At 39.8% G+C, this 23,766-nt stretch overlaps 2 protein-coding genes across 2 annotated transcripts in view; one reads left to right on the top strand and one right to left on the bottom strand.

Annotated features, from left to right (window-relative positions):
* The window catches only part of LOC124259333, a 57,662-nt gene that overhangs the window by 14,765 nt on the left and 19,131 nt on the right, over positions 1 to 23,766 (bottom strand). The window lies entirely within an intron of this gene.
* On the top strand, positions 19,788 to 23,643 carry LOC124259332. The gene is made up of 6 exons (XM_046693456.1): positions 19,788 to 19,919; positions 20,037 to 20,156; positions 21,681 to 21,827; positions 22,119 to 22,220; positions 22,388 to 22,559; positions 23,467 to 23,643. Exons 1-6 carry the CDS (start codon positions 19,803 to 19,805, stop codon positions 23,538 to 23,540), a joined length of 732 nt encoding a protein of 243 aa, XP_046549412.1. The 5' UTR covers positions 19,788 to 19,802; the 3' UTR covers positions 23,541 to 23,643.

Here is a 23,766-nt window from a genome sequence, read left to right as displayed (position 1 = left end):
AAACGTTGCCTTACAATCTTATATGTATGATTTTCATAAACGTTGCCGTACAATCTCATATGTATGATTTTCATAAACGTTGCCGTACAATCTTATATGTAGGATTTTCATAAACGTTGCCGTACAATCTTATATGTATGATTTTCATAAACGTTGCCGTACAATCTCATATGTATGATTTTCATAAACGTTGCCGTACAATCTTATATGTATGATTTTCATAAACGTTGCCTTACAATCTTATATGTATGATTTTCATAAACGTTGCCGTACAATCTTATATGTATGATTTTCATAAACGTTGCCGTACAATCTCATATGTATGATTTTCATAAACGTTGCCGTACAATCTCATATGTATGATTTTCATAAACGTTGCCGTACAATCTTATATGTATGATTTTCATAAACGTTGCCGTACAATCTCATATGTATGATTTTCATAAACGTTGCCGTACAATCTCATATGTATGATTTTCATAAACGTTGCCTTACAATCTTATATGTATGATTTTCATAAACGTTGCCGTACAATCTCATATGTATGATTTTCATAAACGTTGCCGTACAATCTTATATGTATGATTTTCATAAACGTTGCCGTACAATCTTATATGTATGATTTTTCATAAACGTTGCCGCATACAATCTCATATGTATGATTTTCATAAACGTTGCCGTACAATCTTATATGTATGATTTTCCTAAACGTTGCCGTACAATCTTATATGTATGATTTTCATAAACGTTGCCGTACAATCTTATATGTAGGATTTTCATTAACGTTGCCTTACAATCTTATATGTATGATTTTCATAAACGTTGCCGTACAATCTTATATGTATGATTTTCATAAACATTGCCGTACAATCTCATATGTATGATTTTCATAAACTTTGCCGTACAATCTTATATGTATGATTTTCATAAACGTTGCCGTACAATCTCATATGTATGATTTTCATAAACGTTGCCGTACAATCTTATATGTAGGATTTTCATAAACGTTGCCTTACAATCTTATATGTATGATTTTCATAAACTTTGCCGTACAATCTTATATGTATGATTTTCATAAACGTTGCCTTACAATCTTATATGTATGATTTTCATAAACGTTGCCGTACAATCTTATATGTATGATTTTCATAAACGTTGCCTTACAATCTTATATGTATGATTTTCATAAACATTGCCGTACAATCTCATATGTATGATTTTCATAAACTTTGCCGTACAATCTTATATGTATGATTTTCATAAACGTTGCCGTACAATCTCATATGTGTGATTTTCATAAACTTTGCCGTACAATCTTATATGTATGATTTTCATAAACGTTGCCGTACAATCTTATATGTAGGATTTTCATAAACGTTGCCTTACAATCTTATATGTATGATTTTCATAAACTTTGCCGTACAATCTTATATGTATGATTTTCATAAACGTTGCCTTACAATCTTATATGTATGATTTTCATAAACGTTGCCGTACAATCTTATATGTATGATTTTCATAAACGTTGCCGTACAATCTTATATGTAGGATTTTCATAAACGTTGCCTTACAATCTCATATGTATGATTTTCATAATCGTTGCCGTACAATCTCATATGTATGATTTTCATAAACGTTGCCTTACAATCTCATATGTATGATTTTCATAAACGTTGCCGTACAATCTCATATGTATGATTTTCATAAACGTTGCCGTACAATCTCATATGTATGATTTTCATAAACGTTGCCGTACAATCTTATATGTATGATTTTCATAAACGTTGCCGTACAATCTTATATGTAGGATTTTCATAAACGTTGCCGTACAATCTCATATGTATGATTTTCATAAACGTTGCCGTACAATCTCATATGTATGATTTTCATAAACGTTGCCGTACAATCTTATTTGTATGATTTTCATAAACGTTGCCGTACAATCTCATATGTATGATTTTCATAAACGTTGCCGTACAATCTTATATGTATGATTTTCATAAACGTTGCCGTACAATCTCATATGTATGATTTTCATAAACGTTGCCTTACAATCTTATATGTATGATTTTCATAAACAAATGTTAACGGAGATTCATTTTTCAAGACAGGACTTCATTCTTTCTGAGGCGTCTTTACATATTTCTAATTCTAATGTGCGTGGCGGGGATGTAGCTAATACCGTTTTCTTGTTGCAGTTTTGGCAGAGCCTTCCACAAGAAAAATCTGTTGAACAACGCATTCAGCAATACATGTATGCAAGCATGTTGTTTTCATGCAAGCACCTCGCTTCAGTTACAAGACAAGGACTGATCGACTCGGAGTCATTATACTATGCAAGGTAGCCACACTAAACTGGGGCATGGAAGCTAATAGTGCCTGGCTGATCCTCAACTGTGCCTGGTACATGTCAGATCTAGACGCAAACACAATCTATTGAAAAATACAACATTTGTTGAGTTACAGTCTAATAATGGTATAAAACCTTGTCTGTTTATGCACATCCCAGTTTGAATCTCAGCTTGCTTTGTAGGAGAATGAATTGTTTCCTTTGCCACGTCTGAGCACGATATCTTCTTTGAAGTGTTCGATGAAACATGAAACCAGATTGACATAGGCGCTTCCAAAATATATCCGTTGAGTATCAATGGTAGTTATCTAGATGGCAGTTTATTTTATTTTACTTGCTTCTATTCAAGCTATGTCCTTGAGACTGTTTACTGTAGACATAATGCTTGATAGCCTAAGCGAATACATTTTGTTAAACGTGTTAAGCAAACTGTCTTCATCGTGCTGCGAACACAGATCGGTATGGTGTTGACGAATTGTAATCGCGTTCACCCTTTGAGTAAATAGGATATAGTTTCAGATAACCCATGCAGGTGTGTGACAGTGTATGAAAAGAAAACAAATCTTCTCATTGTGATGAAAAGGACCAAAACAAAATTTCACAGGTTTATGTGTGTATCTGTGTAAAAGAGTGACATAGGTCACATCTAGACTGTTACAGGTAACACTGTCCAGAGTTAACCCCCTGGATGCCAGATGGACATATACAGAACCGTAACCTAAATTCGTGGATAACCTTGATTCGTTGATCGCGGTAATTATCATGCTATCTCGTAAATTAAGTCTTCTATGACGTCACGAAGCAGTACGTGTGATGTACACACATTGCCACGCCTCGCTGACAAAACTGTTCCGAATCTCTGCATTACACGTAAATATACTAAATCTAATTGTCCAACACTGAGATAAATAGCCCAAGATCACTAATACCAATTTCTATATTTACAAAATGTCAAGTGAGAAAGATACCGCTAGCACCAACCTTCTCGCATATCGTCGTCTGCTTTCCTTGGTGTCAATACTTACTGTAATGGGCTGTTGTACATAGTGATACATAGTAACCGACTACGTAATCCACGAAACAAGGTGACGTCACATTTTGTGGGCACACGAATGGGTGATGATTGGAAATGGCTTTAGTAAACAAACGTTTCATTCACGAGTGTAATATTAGGCATTTTCAATTTGCTGAATAAATGAATAAAATATTCAGTGAGTGTGCAAAAATGAAATCGTGCATTAAAACTATGACTTCCCTTATATCCACGAATCAAGGTCACGCGAGTGTATGTCCCTCCTCTCCAACCTTCACTTTAAGTCGAAAAAATTAAAATTAAATACAATGTATCACGACACAAAAACACTTCACAATTTCGGATTCAGCGGGACATGTCCTGTAAGACTTCCTTACGTACCCCCCACCTAATGTTTTTTTTAAAAAAATACAAAGATATACAAATAATGAAAAGTACCTTATAAAATAGGTGGTTGGTACGTAAGGAACTCTTTCCCACCAATGGTACTTCTGAAGCATAAATACCCGTGAAGATCCGGGGTAGAATAGGTCTTCAGCAACCCATGCTTGCCACAAAAGACGACTATGCTTGTCGTAAGAGGCGACTAACGAGATCGGGTGGTCAGGCTCGCTGAATTGATTGACACATGTCATCGCAATCAATGCTCATGCTGTTGATCACTGCATCGTCTGGTCCAGACTCGATTATTTACAGACCGTCGCCATATAGCTGGAATATTGCTGAGTGCGGCGTAAAAATAAACTCACTCACTCACTCTGAAACATAAACCAAGAACCAGCTGGGTTGTTTTGGAAAACACACTTACTCGAAGTGAATTGTCCGCCATAGGACACTGTTTACAAAATAACGCTCGCGAAGGTCGGCCATGAGACGTGTATTACATCATGTATAGTTCACAATTTGCTACAAATACATCAATGAATTTTTCGAAGTTTCGAATAAAATAACAAATGTCTCTGTGAGCAAAACCAAGCGTCTAGATAAAATCAAACGAAATAGACTGGGTTTGAAAACGAATTTTGTGCTCGTAAGACTGCGCGTGTTGGAAATGTAAAGAAAAATTCAGTATTTACACTGTGTGGCATTTTAAAATTTGTTCACATCCATTCGTATATTCTTTGGATGCATTGGCTCAATACGTTTCGAATATGCACGGAAAGCTATCGTAGCAAGAAATAAGAAATAATTTTTTTTTATAATACAACGATTTGATAAATTCATGCTAAATAGTCAAAGTTTCCGCGCAGCGTGACGCCATGACGGACGCAAAATCACTCAGAACAACCACGTCATCAGCATTCCTGACTTCTTCTCTCACTTACAAAGAAAACAATAACAGCAAATGACGATACCCGGACAGTCAGAATCTTTCTGATAACTCACATCACATATTTAAGATAAAACATACTCTGCGTGAATACGTCAACTAGTTATGACTGTGTCAAATGTTACATTGTTCTTCACATTGATCTAACAAAAACATACAGGTGTAAATTATTCATATACTAGCATGCTTGTACCAACAACAGACTGTCTGAGTGCTTCCACGGATTGATGTACCTCAGTAATGTTGATACTGGAAATTGAGTGGTACTGTTGACTTATGTCATTGCAGGGAGGTGGAAATAAAGACCAATTCTTACATTTACTTGTAAGAAGTAGCAAAGATTGTTTTGTACAGGAGTGGCATGCAAAACTCCAAAATAATCATTGTACGTTTACTTATTCCCTGTTTAAAGAAAATTTCATGTGTGAACCATATGTACGCTATATTAATGTTAAGAAGGTAAGAATAGCCTTATCCCAGTTTCGTTCCGTTGATTATGATTTAAGTTGTTATAAGGGAAAATTTCATAAGAAATGTACCGTGTGTAAATACTGTAAATTGGATGTCCTGGAAGATGAATACCATGTTCTGCAATTTGTGATTATTATAGAAGCATTAGCAACAAATATATACCCAGGTATTTCACGAAACAACCGTCAAAACATAAATTTATCCAACTATTATCAACTTCTAGCAGTACATTTATAGAAAATATTGCTTTGTTTATCTATCATACTATTTGAAGAGAAATCCACTCTGCTGTTGAACTTTGTATATATACTGACGTTCATAAGAAAGTACACACCTGGTGTTTTGGGACTATTTCCATTAAAACCATAACTATTTCGCTTGCAATGTTGTAACTGGGTACAATATCTGGTGTTTTGGAAACACTTGCATAATGTTTGTGACAAGGCAGAATCAAAACACTTTTTAAAATATTAATGCTGTTTTAAAGAAAACATTTTACCAAAGAATCAGGTGACTGTGTACTTTCTTCTGAACGTCAGTTTATTTGTACTATGGGCCTGTGGCCTTCAGTTCTGAATAAATATTGATTGATTTGTCATTAGGTTCTTGAATACCCGCAAAGTGGAAGGAGAGTATTGAAAGGTTTTTAAGTTCTACTCCGGAAAGGGGCACTACCACCAATTTCAGTCAAAGTCAAAGTTATTGCCATGGAAACGCAAAAATCATTTTATTAAGAAATCCAAAGCTACCAAGAGGCACCAGCTCACCAACAGACCTATCTATCTGCCAAGTTTGTTGAACACATATTGAATGTGTTTTATGTTCTGCTCCGGAAAATACACACGACTTTGCATGGACGGACGGTCGGAGTCCAAAATAATAACCCACAAAAAGTATGGATGTGCACGTGTTCATAATGAGGAACACGAGTTTTCAGAGCTTATTCTTAATCCTTCATTAAGTGAAAAGTCAAAATATCCCCTGAAACGTCGTGTTTCTCATATTTGACAACGGTTGACATACATACTTTGTGTATCAAAGACATTATCGTTGTGGGTGGTTTGTTAGGATTAGGTACTAATACCGACTACCATGTGAACATCTCTTGTTATTTTTCTTTCTTTTTTAAGGGTGTGTGTGTGTGTGTGTGTGTGTGTGTGCTGAAAATAGTATCACGTTTAAAACTACCAGTAATGGTTGTTTGCAGGGGTTTACCTGTGATCGATATGTCCTATATGACTCGATCACGTGCGTGTTGGTAATAGGACACAAGAAGTTTTCAAAGATATATTGTTAGAACAATTCTCAGAAGTATTTGGGCCCAAAAGAGGAATGTACAATAAAACACTCTGCCGCTTCAGGCTAGGCAAAGAAACAGTAATCACAACCCAGATCAACTAAGAAGTTCAAGCAAATTTAACAAGGTATGAGTACTATGAGTGAGTGAGTGAGTTAATATTTAACGTCACATCGGCAATATCTCAGCCATATCGTGACGAAAACAATTTATACAATAAAAAGTTTGAAAATAGTTTGAAGATTAAAACCTGTCGACGATGGACAGTAAAAATACTAGAAAATCACAGATAATGAGTACTATGACACTCCTTTACTATCATATATTATAAGTTGTTCACTGGTCCCTTCGGGCTCAGGGAACATAAACAAACATCGAGGGGCCAGTGAACAACGTATTGATGTTACCGAACACCTCAATGGTAATTTTGAACTGTTTGAAGCACGGGTATCGGATCGTAGTATGGAGTACCGGACTACAAGACGACAAGAAAAACAAACGTAGAGTTATCTCCCTTTCATCATTTTGCATTCGCAAAACATCGGTTATTTCTATACATCATATGTGATTCAATGTTATTCGAGATAAGGAATTACTACTGCGAAGTACCAAATGAGTTCGGCATTCCCAGTGGGGTGTATAGAAAATGTTACTCGCTTGTAAGGAGTTACATTGAAAATAATAGAAGAGCGCTCAGCCAATCAGACAACGACATTTATGTGTGAGGCAAGGTAAAGAAAAATGTTAACTGTTGAGTTCGTGTTCTGTAGCAACAGTTTCCTTAGACAAAAGCAAATCTCTAAGCTGTCGTGCTGACAGCTGACAATCTGGGGGCCGTATTCATGGCTGAGTTGGACTTTTCTCCAGCGATAGAGGTGGTGTATAGGATCATCGCTTGAAAATACCACTCCTTTAACAGCAGACTATATGACTGCAAAAACATGCTAATGTTAGGAAGTCATCATGTAGCATGTTTGATTTGACAAAATTTCATAAGCGTCAGAAGTTGTCTATCCAGTTTACAACATTAAAGGCCTCAGTAAAGCTTTCAGAAGTTGTCTATCCAGTTTACAACATTCAAGACCTCAGTAAAGCTTTCAGATGTTGTCTGTCCAGTTTACAACATTCAAGGCCTCAGTAAAGCTTTCAGAAGTTGTCTATCTAGTTTACAACATTCAAGGCCTCAGCAAAGCTTTCAGAAGTTGTCTATCCAGTTTACAACATTCAAGGCCTCAGTAAAGCTTTCAGAAGTTGTCTATCTAGTTTACAACATTCAAGGCCTCAGTAAAGCTTTCAGAAGTTGTCTATCTAGTTTACAACATTCAAGGCCTCAGTAAAGCTTTCAGATGTTGTCTATCCAGTTTACAACATTAAAGGCCTCAGTAAAGCTTTCAGATGTTGTCTATCCAGTTTACAACATTCAAGGCCTCAGTAAAGCTATCAGAAGTTGTCTATCCAGTTTACAACATTCAAGACATCAGTAAAGCTTTCAGAAGTTGTCTATCCAGTTTACAACATTCAAGGCCTCAGTAAAGCTTTCAGAAGTTGACATGTCGAGGAAATGTCCAAATACACTGCATCAGTGACAAGCATGTCCGATGCAATTCCCTATTTTGACTTGTACCATGCGTCACGAAATATTTCAGGTGAACGATTGACTAGACAATGCTTGTGTTTAGGACGAGTGCCACTGGAGAGGCAGGATACTATGAATAAACACATGCTCTGTAGTCGTATTGCATGATGACAATCACTGGGTTGGTCCAGACTCGTTTAGTTTGCAAACAACACCGTACAGCTGTAATATTGCGGAAACAAAAACATACTCATTATAAGGTAAGATTGTACAATCGACTGTGCAATCAGCAGATTTCTTATGAATGAGGAAAGGTTTTGTCGCTTCTATTTTGATATTGCAGTCTCATAATCTCAACGTCAATGTTGATTTTGTTAATGGTTCTGTACTTCTTGAAATATCCATTCCATGTTTGGTACCCCCTATCACTGGGAACACAGCCCTTCTCAAGAAGGTAATGCAGAAGGTTGCAGTTTTGGGAAGTCTACATATGCACTGTGTGTGTTCGTCTCGGCAGCGCTTTTTGGATCAGTCCCGTGTGCTGCCCGGGCTGCGTGTAGAGAGCTGATGATGAGCCTTACCAGCCTGACTGTGTCAGTATGCTACCAATGCTGGTTTGATTTTCCGTAGATCATTGGATGTCAATGTCAAACGGCACATCGTATTGTCAGTCTCAACTCCCTGGGGATCATACAACTCTTGCAGCCACTAGGCGCACCGAAGTACGTTGGCTTTCCCAGTCCTTACGAGGTACCCATTCACAGCTGGGTGAACATGGACACAGTACTTGTTGTTGTACCCGCAACTAGGTGTTTTCACGCATTTATGTGGCCACCATCTGGTCATTTACCAACGGATTCGTGGGTACTTTTAAGTTCACAGGGTTGTGTACTGTACACTAGGGGATGTGACAACAGAGAGTCGCACACAAAGCTGACTCTAAGGTTTTTACACAAGGACACAGGTGGGCTCGATCCTGGCACCTCAAGTTCGCTGTATCTCTAGCATGGCGTCTAGACAACTCGCCCACCCCGCCCCCGATCACCCGAACACGCTTTGCTGCATTCAGCTATTTTGATCGTAATTGTTAATACGTTTGACAGCTTTTCGATTGCACCGCTATGCGTACATGTATATTTAAACTTTTCAAAAATATTTGATCTTAATCTGTATCATGATCTGTAAATAGTAAACAGTTTGCCCTCCGATTGTACTCATACAGTGTACCTAGATTTTCACTTCTCAAAAATGTTTTATCTCAATTTTTCATTTTGATCTGTATATAGTTTATAGATTGCACTTCTATACCTATATGTACGCTTTGCAGTTTACTGTCAATTTGTAATATGATGTAGAATATGTGTTCATATATTTTACAATCTGAAGTCTATCTCCTCTTCTTCAACCGCAGAGAAACCCTGTACAAACTGCGCAGTTGTAAGTAACAATGAGACAGTGTGGCGTCAGTTGTGTAACGGTGTCTAGTCACGTACAAGAAACATTATATTCGGAAACAGTAACCTCTGGGTCAGACAATATTTACAAACTGTCGTTAGATATACCCTCTTTATACAGTTTGTAAATATTGTCTGCTGTTTGGTTGAGAATAAAAACACACATGTCCACAAGGTGCAAGTTATGTCCAGACTCGATTATTTACATACCGCCTGTATATTGCTGGAATATAGCTGGAATATTGCTGGAATATTGCTGGAATATTGCTGAATGCGGCGTTAAACAACAAACGAAGCCTTAATGTTTTCAACTAAACGTTTGTCACGCATATCGTAGCAAAAGGTTGGGTATATGTGAAGGAGAAACTGGTTGTTCCATCAACATCAACAAAGGCTGGAGATCGTGCCTTCCCAGTTGCAGCTGCCGCCCTGTGGAACGCGGTCCCCATTGACATCAGGAACAGTGACTCTCTCCCAACTTTTAAGAGAAAACTCAAAACATTTCTTTTCTCATCTAGTGATTGAAGTGCAACGTGTAAAGCACCATTGAACAGCTGCATATAGCTGGAAATAGGGGCTATACAAAGCAATTATTATTATTAATATTTTTATGTTGAAGCTATACAAAGACGTATCGACTGATGATATTGGACTTAGAACAAGATGTAGTGAGTGAGTGAGTTTAGTTTTACGCCGCTTTAGAAATATTCCAGCAATATCACACCGGAGGAGTCAAGAAATGGCTGGACACATTGTACCCATTGAATCGAACCCGGGTCTACGGCGTGAAGAGCGAACGCTTTAACCACTAGGCTACCCCGCCGCCCCATGAACAAGATGTATTATGACAATCAATATAATGTTGGTGGTACATCACAAAAGCTAGCAGGGATGTGGAGTGAAGCTACAACCGTTTTAGGAGACTGGGTCTGTAATGGACCATGCCCCGACAATTGGTCCGATATTTCGTTAAATACGATGCAGCATGGTCCGAATAAATCCACCAATTAGTGTGCGCGTTAGTTGTTTAACGTCGCAATCAGCAATATTCCAGTTGTATGTCTGCGGTCTGTAAATAATTTTGTCTGGACCAAAACAACAAGAGCATCGATCTACGCAAATGGGATGCGATGACATTTGTGAACCAGGTTAGCGAGTCGGACTTACGAAAAGCATGGATAACTGAAGATCAGTTCTTTCCGGGATCTTCACGGGTCCGTCTAGTTACAAGTTGTTATATTTTATTTGATCCCTCTTGGTGATTTGAAACGTGATTACCTCACTCCTGTTTTCTATACGTTGACCGCTGCCGTGATGTTGATTATCGTCCGTGGATCGCATGTATTCTACAGCACGTATTAAGTCATCAAATAATCCTCGTAGAGACCGAGATCCTTGATTTCCGGTATTTTTTTTTATTTCGTCCCACTGTTGGTAGGTCCTCATACCTTGACTAAAATGTTGATTGGGCACGCCCTCAATAATCACTTCCACTTTGGTAATCTCGGGGATTCCAGTACGTTTCATTTTCTCTTTGAAACGGCATAAATTCTTCCAAATACCCTTCATTGATTGAGCCGGCACGTTCAGATTGATGTTCCACAGCGTATCGCTTTTATCCCTCACGATTTTTTGGTGGCACAGAACTCGGTAATACAAGATGGATATCTTTCCCGAATACTGGTTGCAAATTTGTCTGGCAAGTTCTGTATCCATCACCATGTCGTACTCCAACGAATGGTGTCGATGGTATATCTACCCTTTTGCGACAAATAAATGACTTTGCTATAGTTGTTAAACGTAAGTTTGTATTCCAACATATGGCCCAGCGAGGCTTGGTAAAACCGCAAGTGTCCCTCGAGTAACTACAGAGAGCTATTATGAATTTATGATGTACGCACTTGGGCAGAAACCTTCCAGTCAATATATCACAATATGTAATGTAATATCTCTTAAATTATTGCAATATGAAAAGCAGGGCAATATCCAGCCCTACTAACAAGTGCACCACCACCGTTGAATCCATCTGTAAATACAAGTTTGTGGGAGGTGGGGGGTGTATTTTGAATGGTAATATTAGCACCAGATATGGCAGATTATATATTTTGTCAAACTGGCTAAATAAGCGATGACTGGGTATTGTAGGTAAATCCTCATTTATACTGTCACAAAACCCCAAATATGACCACGGGTTTACTGGGTGTTGAGGTGTAGATGTCTTAAAACTGTTCATATGATATGGTGCCTCCATCTTCTCACATTACACAACAACGCTTGTGTAAAGTTCATACTCTCACCTCAGACCCTCAGCCTTTGCCCATTGTGACTGTTTTATTGTCACTGACTCTATGGCTTTTACTAGTGGTACGTTTAATGTACAGTACCATGTAAAGAGACTAGTGGTAAAGAGTTCGCTCGTCACGCTGAAGACTCGGATTTGATTCCCCACATGAGTACAACGTGCGAAGCCAATTTCTGGTGTCCCCCGCCGTGATATTGCTGGAAAGCAGCATAAAACCAAATAACCCAATACTCATTCTACGACCATTGTATTGGGTACTGTCAATCTTTTGTCACTTGACTTCCCGTGAAATTGACCCGTGAAGGTCCGGGTTAGAATGAACCTTCAGTAACCCATGCTTGTCGTCAGAGGCGACTAACGGGATCGGGTGGCCAGGCTCGCTGGCTTGGTTGACACATGTCATCGGTTCCCAATTGCGCAGATCGATGCTCATGCTGTTGATCACTGGATTGACTGGTCCAGACCCCAGTATTTACAGACCGCCGCTATATAGCTGGAATATTGCTGAGTGCGGCGTAAAACTAAACTCACTCACTCACTATATTGAAATTACTCAGCAGTAACTTGCAGTGATTTGTAAACAGTGGCAGGGATTTGTGTTGGTTTCAAATTCTTTTGCTTGTCATTTTATGGGTGACTGCATTGTTTCAACTCGACACGCAACGATGGATATAAACACATACCCGCATGCGTAACACACAAACAACCTCACCTTCCACTCAGATTTACACCATATCATAACTTAAAAAAAGAGCGGGTAGATGGTATGCATTATTTCAATGATGATAACAATACACAAAGTTAAAACTTCGCAGTTTCCTTCCCCAATACCAAGTCTGTACCCATAAAGTGAGTATGACATAATCCCTGCTTGATTACAAAGGATATTTCATGTGCCTTACTTCTGTTATCAAAGGTATAATTGTATCCTATTACATACCTAAGAGATTGTATTTTGTGTGCACAAACACACGAGTGTGGTTTTATAATTATATATATATAAACTATATATGACTACATCACGACAGGGGAGGCCAACAAGAATGGAATCTGTACCAGCGATATATTGGAGAAATGCGAACTGGGGCTTTTGAGACCTCACTGCTGAGTACATATGTTATCTGTTAAAAGCAGAGTCGACTGCACAATTCCGACTATATCACGAGAATGCAATTACGAATAGATATCAAATAGTGATGATCCCACATGAAACGTTTACTATGTACAGTGGAATCAGCTGGATATACAATGATGCGTTATAGTATTATACTACAAAGCATATGACTCTGTCCCTCATGAATGGTTTATTAAGTAACTTCATTGTATTGACCTCCCCGGCGATTACTTGATTTACTCAAGCCTTTGATGAGTTGCTGGTTGACTCAACTTGAGATGTATTCACAAAGGCAGGTGCAGACTTTGGAATCTATTCCAATCAGAAGGGGGATATTCCAGGGGGACTCCTTTAGTCCTTTGCTTTTTTGTTTGTCATTACATCCTTAAGCTTTCTGCTCAATAAAGAGGAGGGTTACAATCTCGGACCTCCTCAGCACAGATCACCAACACCGCTTACTCATCTCCTTTACATGGATGACATCGAGCTCCTTGCCCGAGGAGATACTAATTCGAAAGAATAGGTTCTCCTTGTCGAGTCCTATTCTAATGATATTGGCATGACATTTGCTTTCGATAAATGTAATACTCTTCATTTGAATCATGGCAAGGCAATTAATGATGGTTGGGTCAAATTACTGGGGGAAGGAGTTATTGAGCATCTTGTGGAAGATAAGTCCTAGACCTATATTGGACTGCAAGTTCGAGACAAGCTCCTGAATGCCCACATTCCAGACAAACCTCGGGCCGAGTATAAAATAGCTCAAAGAAAATATGGAGCTCAGAGCTAAATACTTGAAACAAGATCAAAGCCACCAATACTTTTGCTGTGTCAGTCCTTTCCTATTCCCTTGGAGTAGTGATTGGACAAAACAAGATATCCAGAGTCTTGACCGCCTGACCAGAAGGATCATGTCTGATAACAGAGTCCTTCACCAAGTCTGCCCAGAGTCGGTCATTTGTGGAGAGGCATTCTGATAAACCATTGCAACGTGTGTGCAGGCAGTGCGTGAAACAGAAGAGCAATATTCCAGCTATATGGCGGCGGTCTGTAAATAATCGAGTCTGGACCAGACAATCCAGTGATCAAAAGCATGAGCATCGATCTGTGCAATTGGGAACCGACGACATGTGTCAACCAAGCCAGCGAGCGTGACCACCCGATCCCTGTAGTCGCCTCTTACGACAAGCATCGGTTACTGAAGGCTCATTCTAACCCGGACCTTCACGGGTCCAAAGGAACAGGAAAGGACTGACCCAGCAGTTTTGAGCATTTAGCTTTGAGCTCCAGATTTTCTTTAAGCGAGTGTTATACTCGGCCCGAAGTTTGTCTTGAATGTGGGCATTTAGGAGCTTGTCTCCAACTTGCATTCAAATATAGGTGTAGGCCTTATCTTCCACAAGATGCTCAATAACTCTTTCCCTTCCCCTTCAAAATTTGGCTCCATGTCCAAATTGTAGATACTTGAAACAACTGATTGGATTTTGTACATACATATCAACTCCCATGTTGAAATACCTAGCTCTGATGGATGTCGGAAGTGTCGAAAGACAAAAGTTAAAACCAGAAGTGTTACTATGATTATTCTGACATTATAATTTCTAGAAAAATCGTTTACAGACTTGACGCCTTAATATTTCAGTTCCAGTTCATGTCCTCTTCTGGCATGTCAGACAGACGCTTTGCTCTACCTCGAACAACGCAGCTGCATGAGTTCAAAGGCTTGGCCACTAATCTCAGTATCTGCACAACGATTCTGTCAAACGAGAACCAGGCCATAGACGAGTGACATTCTTCACATCGTCACATATTCCTTCAACAGCTTTAGATATTACAAGGGCTGATCAGGAATTGGAGGCCATTAACTCCTCCAACTCCCAGAAATCGTGGCCTTGAATCTATCCTTGTTGCAGACGCTTCATGATCAACAGATGGAACTGCTCCTGTGCAATCGTGCCTTGACTTTGTAATGAAGACCACTGATTGGAGGGGTCGCCATGATGAGCGAAAAACAGATTCGCCATCACTGCTGTTCTATAGAGTGACAACTAGGACGCAGTTGAAGTCGAAACGCCAGGGCTACAGGGATGCTATAAATCAGCAAAAAGGACACAGGTAGTCATTTATGTCAAAATGGACAAATAGAACCCAGAGGTCGAATGACTTATTGGCAGATGGCCCACTGCCACCTGGCTCTAGGTAAACTGTATCATTATATTGAATATTTGAATATTACCAAGTTCAAAAACATTTCTGTAACATTGTTTAGAAGTTTCACGTTGTCCGTGCTCAGTGCATGGCGTGACCAGCCGATTTTTAGAATCAGTTTGTATGAATTGTATTGCCTGTCAAGGATAAGTTAGTCTTCCACCGGCATATGGCAAACATTCAGTCACCAGCAACCAGCAATCGGGTGTTGTGGGCATGTTCAACCCCAGGTCCTTGCAGAGGAAGAACAATTACCGTTAATTAGCATTCATCACGACGAGGTAGCCCTTCTCGAGTGTCATCAGCTGCTGTGGGTACCCCGTACAGCTCCAGCAAATGGAGCTTTCACAAATGCCTTTTCACAAATGTTTGCAGAAATCAATTTTACAGAATAAATAGATACTGCTGAAATAATAATGCTTGGGCGTTACGTTTTAACTCCCTCACTCAGTCATTCACACACATGGTAAAATATGGTTGTTGTTACCTATCTGTCGGCAGTCTGTTGACATCATACCAACACACGTCTTCCGGAGCAGTTTGTTACTATTAGTCGGATATTCTAAAGGACGAGTGTATTGAAAACAGCACTTTCAATACCTCAGGAATGCCCTTTCACAAATGTTCTAGCGAAATCCAATTGTGGTGTATTTGCATGGGGATATTACATGGCCATATTAAATAGTAAATATTATTTCTGGCCTGGAAGAGCTCAATCCTTTTGCCTCAGCCTAGCCCGAAGCAGACAGTGTGTTTACTTCACACTCTTTTACTTGGCTAAACGTTTTCTGCGAAATGTTTTGAAAATATGACTTGGAAACGCAGTTTGCCGTTATGTATTTCCAACACGAACGTGATCTAGTCATAAGGGCCAAATACCCGTGAAGGTCCGGGTTAGAATATTTATCTTCAGTAACCCATGCTTGTCGTTAGAGGTGACTAACGGGATCGGATGGTCAGGCGCGCTGACTTGGTTGACACATGTCATCGGTTCCCATTTGCGCAGATCGATGCTCATATTGTTGCTTACTGGATTGTCTGGTCCAGACTCGATTATTTACAGACCGCCGCCATATAGCTGGAATATTGCTGAGTGCGACATAAAACTAAACTCACTCACTCTTACGGGACAAACATTGGTAGCTGTGAACCTGGTTCAATATCCAGCTGCCCAATTGTTCCAGCACTTCTATGAAATAATTGTACAACATCAACAATCTGCGCCAAAGATAGTGGATGGATAGATAAAGGGTTACAAGATAGATATTGTATTGGATAGATGACTAGTAAGTCTATGTGGGTGGAGAGAGAAATGTATTGGGCCGACACTACTTTTCTCTTTTGCAGGGTGGAGTAGGGTTGAGATAAGTTGGTGAATAGATGTTCGTTCATACGATATTCGCTTTTACAAATACAGACACATTTATATCGGATCATTAATATCATTACATGGAGGGCCCGTGTCAATAACCCGAACTTCTTATCACCCCGGCCACGGTTCCAGTGTTACCTACCACTTCGATGACGTCAAGAGACAGAAGCCCAAATGAAAGGATTACAAGACAGAAAATATTAATTTATCATGGTCCATTTCATCACAAAGAGAGGGTCAGTTTCATTTTCATGCATTATGACAGTCTTACATGCATTATCTGAAAATGTATATTATTTATTCAAAGTGTGATCGTATTCATTAACTGCATGCTCATAGGTGTCCACAGCGTGACTATGGTAAATTTCTTTGTATGTTCAACCACATATACTGAGTCAAAAAAGAAACTTCACAAAATGTAATTTGAAAAATAATGAATAATTTTTCTCTGCTGATACATCTATGTATCCGAAATGGGATCCCTATCTTTCGACTCTAGAAAAACGTTAGCAAAACCCACTCAATCCCATCCATTCGTCGTACAAATGGCGTTAGTGCCAAATCAGGTTTTGCACGTGCAGTCGATCACGTGATCTTCGCATCGACGTTTTCTTCATATGCACGTGTTTGCATTGGCCTCAAGAATTGAAAAAAACACTTTTAAACCACAGTTCTAACGGTACTTGAAATGCCACGGTTGTCAAATGTGCAACGTGAACGTGCCGTTGCCATGTTGAAATGGTGTCGTACTGTGTATGACTTGCGAGGTCGTCTACAACAAACTGGCACCACTTCTGATCGCCCAAGGTCGGGTCGTCCACGTGTGACGTCACGAGCAGAAGATCGTCAAATCGTCCTACGTCACAGATTTCTGCCGGCTACACGAAGCAGGGCTGAGATGTTTAGAGGTCGACTGTCCTCACAGACCATTCGAAATCGGTTGCGGGCTGCCAATCTCCATTCTCCACGTCCATATCGTGGGCCAATATTGACGCCGTTTCATCAACGTCAACGTCTGCTGTGGGCCCAACGTCACCTCGGATGGACCCAGAGAGACTGGAATCGAGTCGTCTTTAGCGATGAATCCAGGTTGACCCTCAGATTCGCGGACGGCAGGCATAGAGTCTGGAGACGACGTCGTGAACGGTATGCCTAATGTTGTGTACAGGAAGTCGACAGATTCGGGGGCGGAAGTTGCATGGTGTTGGGTGCTTTCTGTGGGAACAACCGTTCCCGACTTCTGGTCATCCGTGGAAACCTAACAGCTGCTGCTTACCGCAGCCAGGTGCTCACCCCTGAACTCGTTCCTTTCATGGCGGCTCATGGCCCAGGTCTACAGTTCCAGCATGATAATGCTCGGCCGCATACCGCGATGTTGACACGAAAATTCCTTCAAAATGCTGGAATCAACGTCATGGACTGGCCATCGCGGTCCCCTGAGAGCACGTTTGGGATGCACTTGGGAGAAGGCTTCGTGGTCTTAGGAACCAACCTCAGAATTTGCAGGAACTTGGCGCTGCCTTGCAAGAGCAATGGCGCAGAATCCCAAACCATGTGTTCACAAGCTTCAGGCAGTCGATGAGGAGACGGTGTTTGGCGGTGGTGAATGCCCGGGGCGGCCATACACGATATTGAACTGTGAAATTTCGCATTTTTATTCTTGTGACCTGACATTCTGTATACCCATGTTTTGGAACGGCGGTGTAGCCTAATGGAACTGATTATGGCACTGTCAATGTATCGAGTACATCACACAGATCTCAGCAAGGAAATAATAACAATTTAACCATCTTACCATCTCTAGTTCTTTTAAAGTGCCCTGAAGAAAGAATGTGAAGTTTCTTTTTTGACTCAGTATATATTCGCTGGTATTAAACCATTATTGGATGGCTACTTAACAAATATTGTATTATTCAAACGTTTGTGTTTGTTTCTGGATCACACATGTGCCAGGTACAGTTGATTAACAGCCCGGTCATATTATGAAAGTAGATGGTGTTATTTCAATGTCATGTGAAAGTGAGCGAGAAGGACTACTGGTGCAAAGTTGCCTTAACATATGTCTTTCTGTTTCATGTTAAACGAACTAAACCGTTCATGGAGCTTTGCATTAAGTGGAGTACATGAGACGTACAAATCACTTTAATGCTATAACGGTAGCATGCTCTCAAGGGTGTGTGCATTATACAATATTCTAATTCAACTTAGTATGTAACACGAGTTCTGATTGGTCAATGCTATAAATTTCCGACCGTATAATCAGCATATACGGTCGCAATTTGAAAAACCGATTCACCGAAACCTTTGAATGTATCCCTACACTATTGGGGTAACGCTGTTTCGCAGGACATTGTCATTTGCAGAAGCCATTGGTCAATTAACACCCCCTATCCAGCTAAAATGGGTGGAACTTGTGTTTAAAAAGACAAAACAGTATCATAAATTTAATTTTAAGTTCAAACAACTTACTCGCAACGGGCTGTTGACCCAACACTGTTAGATCATGAAACAAGGTTTATGACGTCATTATGGAGCGTGACGTCACCTGCTATGACGTCATTTGACAACAGAACTGATAATGGCCCGTAGTTGAGGAATCAGCGGGCAGCTCATTTCTGTAACTAGAGGGCTGTTTCATCATAATACCGTCCATTTTATCTATAATACTATGATCTATTCATCATTGTCAAATTTAGTCTGTGTGCACATAATAAACGTGTGTAGTTTGAAAAGGGAACTACTTTCTCTGGCGATGGTGTAAGTTGAAGGAGTGATATGATTAACCTTTGACCTAGAGGAACTTTGACCTGGTTTAAATAATGAATCTCTTTCACGAAAAAACAGCGTAAAACGAGTTGAATTAGAATGGGGATAACTGTACTGTGTTTGACAAATTGGGGACGTATACCGGTGGTTATATAGCCGCAAATTTAACGTTATATCGGCTCCGCTTACGCGTCGCCGATATAACTATATTTGCGGCTATATAACCACCGGTATACGTCCCTAATTCGTCAAACACAGTACAGTTATCCCCTAAATACACTGTATATCGGAGCAGAGAAAAACACAACGAGCACCCTATTAAATTGTTCTGGTCAGAGGCAAGAGTAGCATAGAATTACATACAAAAGGAGAACATTTCGAACAAACCAATCGCTGCTAGGGGGACTGGGAAACAGCAGAGTTATCTGAGCAGTCATTGGTAGCTCTTCTGATTGATTGTGATTGGATGTGTGACTATCAAATGCAAGTCACGTGGCCGTCATATCATCACATGTGATTGGATGTTTCAATGTTCTGTACAGGTGATGTGTGCAACAGATCAGATATAAATGTAACACGACTTGTCACAGACAGCGGCCGGGACACTGAAGAAACATTCAAATATTGGACCCCCGACACTGGACAGGTCAGTCTCATTTCTTTTCCTTCAGACTGCTGTCCCATTGCTGACTTGTTCTCACTCCCTCGTACTTCTCCACACTTTGAGCTCAATTTAGTATTTTGAATTAATTTCACGTTTCAGTATACAAACTCCACAATGACGATGCTTTTGATTAGCCTTGGTCTCGTCTTGTCATCTGCTGCAGCAGCGACAGTAGCGGCACCAGGGAAAGAAGCGGCACCAACAGCACCAGCGTATGAGGTAAGTCCACTGAATTTATGCCGCATCATCCTGAGATGGTGAAATTGTACGCAGACGTACAGTGGTAAATCCTTGAGGATTGTAGGCAAGATGTGAGGTGACGACAAAACTGGGTTTATCGTTGCTACACGTTTAGTTTTTCCCTTTGTCCGCAACTAATGTGACCGTAATAGTGCTGGGGCAGTGATGTAGCCAAGTGGTTAAAGCCTTCGCCCGATCATGGTTCGATTCTCCACATGGGTGCAATGTGTGAAGCCCATTCCTGGTGTCCCCTGCCGTGATATTGCTGGAATATTGCTAAAAGCGACATAAAACCAAACTCACTCACTTACACGTTATGTCCCATCAACATGCCGTATTACAGAATGCGGTGTCTTTTTCCTTGTTGAGGGCTCTACAAAAACAGAAGTAAGAGCAACAAGGCATCAACGTTCTCTCCATCACCTGCCAGTGTACACGTTAGAATTATCAGCGAAGATGATTTAGAAAGAGTCAGTGAATGAATTTAGATTTACGCCACTTTTTTTAGTCAAGCAATATCACAGCAGGGGACACCAGAAATGGGCTTCCCAGATTGTACCCTTGTGGGGAATCGAACCCTGGCCTTCGGCGTGACGAGCAAACGCTTTAACCACAAGGCTACCCCACCGCCCCGATTCAGAAAGGATGAAGTCACATTTTGAAAAAAACATGGCACATTTTAAGACAACGACGCAGAATAAATTACATTTCATTCCTTGAAGCTGATAATCAGTCTGTCTTGTGTATTTTATTGTATCTAACAATACAGTTTTTGAATATTGCTGAACAAACCGAAACATGAGTCTCATTAACCTATTCAGACAAAGATCTACTTTCCAGCTGATCCGTATTTTCTCGTATGAAAGTGAAAAGAGACACCACAAACACCTATGATTACACTGCATTCCAATTCCTTGTTTCATAAGAAAATGGTATTTACAAGTTAGTTTAAATTTTAAACTTTAATAACATCGTATTTCTATATTTTATGACGAGGTGTAGCCAGCATGTCGTTAACTAAGACGTCACAGACTGCCCCTGTTTGATGAGGTCGTAAAACGATTCACAATTCATCTGGCCTACTGGTAACGCCTGTTATGTGTTTTGTGCTTATTCAATGCGGTTTTGTAACGTACAATGTGATTGTTGTAATATCAAGTCCGTATTAGACCGCCAAACTTTTCTAGCGGCAAAGCCTCGTTTTGAGATTGCCACGATTTCCAGATTTCCGTCTGTCAGAGCACGCTGTATGACAGAGCAGGCTGAACAACGTGTTTGCAAGGATTAGAAGTAGCGTAGTGTTGCAATATACAAGTGCTTAGATGTATCAAGTAAAACTGATTTAATATTTATGTATCCAGTTTAATGAAATGGTCTTAAAATATGGACTGGTTATTGTACGAAGTTGCGCAATAGGGCGGAACCCAGTCAGCAGGAAACGAGACTGTTGTGTAGTCTGTTTTGACTTGGCGGCGTTGAACACAATTCTTTTCTTTTTTGTAGTGGAGAAATATCAATGCAACATTCCAGGACACAACAATGCTCCTGAACGTGGCAGTCGGAGATGGCATAATTGAACTTCACTCCCACAAACCGGACAATGCGAAAGCCTCGTTTAGAGAAACAAGCAACATCCACGTGTTTTCCAGGGTATTCGTAATTTTATTCAACTTTAACTGAAAAACTGGCCACTTCCACATTCAGTGCAATATTGCATATCAGAATATCCGTTATTGTAACACCATTATTCCTTTGGAATTAAGATTGGTACCTGGTAACATATCCATTAACGTCTGTTAGTACTGGGTGTTCCTCCCAGTCCAGACTTTTCTGTTCATTTTCATGTATCTGCAGGCCTCCTCAATATATCGGTAAACCAAAACCTGTTTAGCAACACAAAATCACTCATTGATGTCAGCAAAATCTGTTATCTCATTTCAGCAACTTGTTGCCATGAGAAATACCTTGGACAAAGAATGCTATGTCAGACATATCATAGAATCCTTTGAAGATTTGAAAGAGAAAATAGCCGGTATTGAACAGGTATGTGCATTTTCAAAAATATTAACAGATATATGTAGATGCTGTTTTAGGTCCATTCATCAGAATCAATGACTGATTAAAACATTTAAAAAAAATTCCTTCAAAGCTGACTTGTTTATGACCTGAAACATTTAGAAATATCATAACTTCGTTTATTACTTCTAAAGCACGACGCATCCAAAGGCAAACTCTATGAAGACTGGATCGACGTGGCGGACGTTTGCCCCATCGAGTCGTGGGCTGTGGAGGAGCTCCTGGGAGATGAGATCGACTGCTTCTGCCGCTTCCACAAAGTCTACTTCGTCGGTCTCGTACACTCAGGCGCCGAGGATCCCACAAGTATGTATTGTCGTGTCTAAATGAAATTTTAAACATCAATTACATAGTTACAAGTAGTCTATTGGTATTTCCGGTTACATCAGTGAAGACTCCACTGGTTAATAATAGAAAGCTGGAACAACCCAATCTGTATCATAGCGTTTGCTTATGTACTCCCCAAACCACAACAAATATTGAAAACACTATAGCACATCTGGCTGTTCCTCTCTTTGCACCCCTCCCTCGTAACAAATAATGAACTGTGTCGAGATTTTAATGATAGTTTGTTAAACAACTTTTTTTTATATTTTTAGGACATAAATTCTGCAAAAAAATCACAGATTTGGTCTGATGTTTTGATTATGATCAGTGTTTCATTGAGTACTATATGATTAGTAGTTTTCGAGTTAGATTGCAATTCATCGGTCCGATTTTGAGCCAAACGGACTATAGTATCACTAGACCCTTCAATGACGGTGCGAGTTTGGATGATACGTCACCGAGAGAATGTTATGTACATAGGATATTATGCGTTTGTAAACTTTGCATAGTGTTGATATAATGACCTCAGATGTTTTGATGTTTTCTAATTATTCAGTTGGATTATTCTATGGATATCTGCATGTTGCACACGACAGTGACTAATTACGTTTGAGTTTAGCTCCTACAGTTCAATCATCGTACCAGGTTTAGCTTCGTTATTTATTATACCAGTTCCCTTAAACGTCATCAACATTAACTTACTTCTCCTCTTCAAACAGTGTCTCTTTGGTGAAGTATCCGTGCCTTGAATCAAATTCCCATCTTTTTAATCGAATGAGGTACGTTTAAGCCGGTTCGAAATGTTGAGTGACTCTGATAGTGGTAGCACTAATATTATCAACTTTATTCTCATAATACTTCGTTGACTTAATTTCATTTATTTCAGCTCCGTCAAGACGACGCAAACGTGCAGCAGCTCCTCCTGTGGATGTTGCCAGCGCCTGTGCTTGTCTTCAGTAAGATCGCTCAGTACTGCTGACTCGTATTAATTCTCGAAATTTATATGTACGTCATAAGACAAATGTCAAATGTCAGTGTGGCAATAAACCAGTATTTAGACTCACTGAGAGTTGTATGTGTGTTTTAGAAATATGAAAACATTAAGAGTAATCATGTATTTACAAAGTTGAGCGTCAGGTAGCTGTCAGCCTCGAGGTGAGGTGAGGTGAGGTGAAATTGGGTTTAA

This window comes from Haliotis rubra, unplaced genomic scaffold (genome assembly GCF_003918875.1).
Source record: "Haliotis rubra isolate DU_JTF1 unplaced genomic scaffold, ASM391887v1 Scf718, whole genome shotgun sequence".
NCBI classification, from domain to species: domain Eukaryota; kingdom Metazoa; phylum Mollusca; class Gastropoda; order Lepetellida; family Haliotidae; genus Haliotis; species Haliotis rubra.
This window is presented reverse-complemented; position numbering and strand designations above follow the sequence as displayed.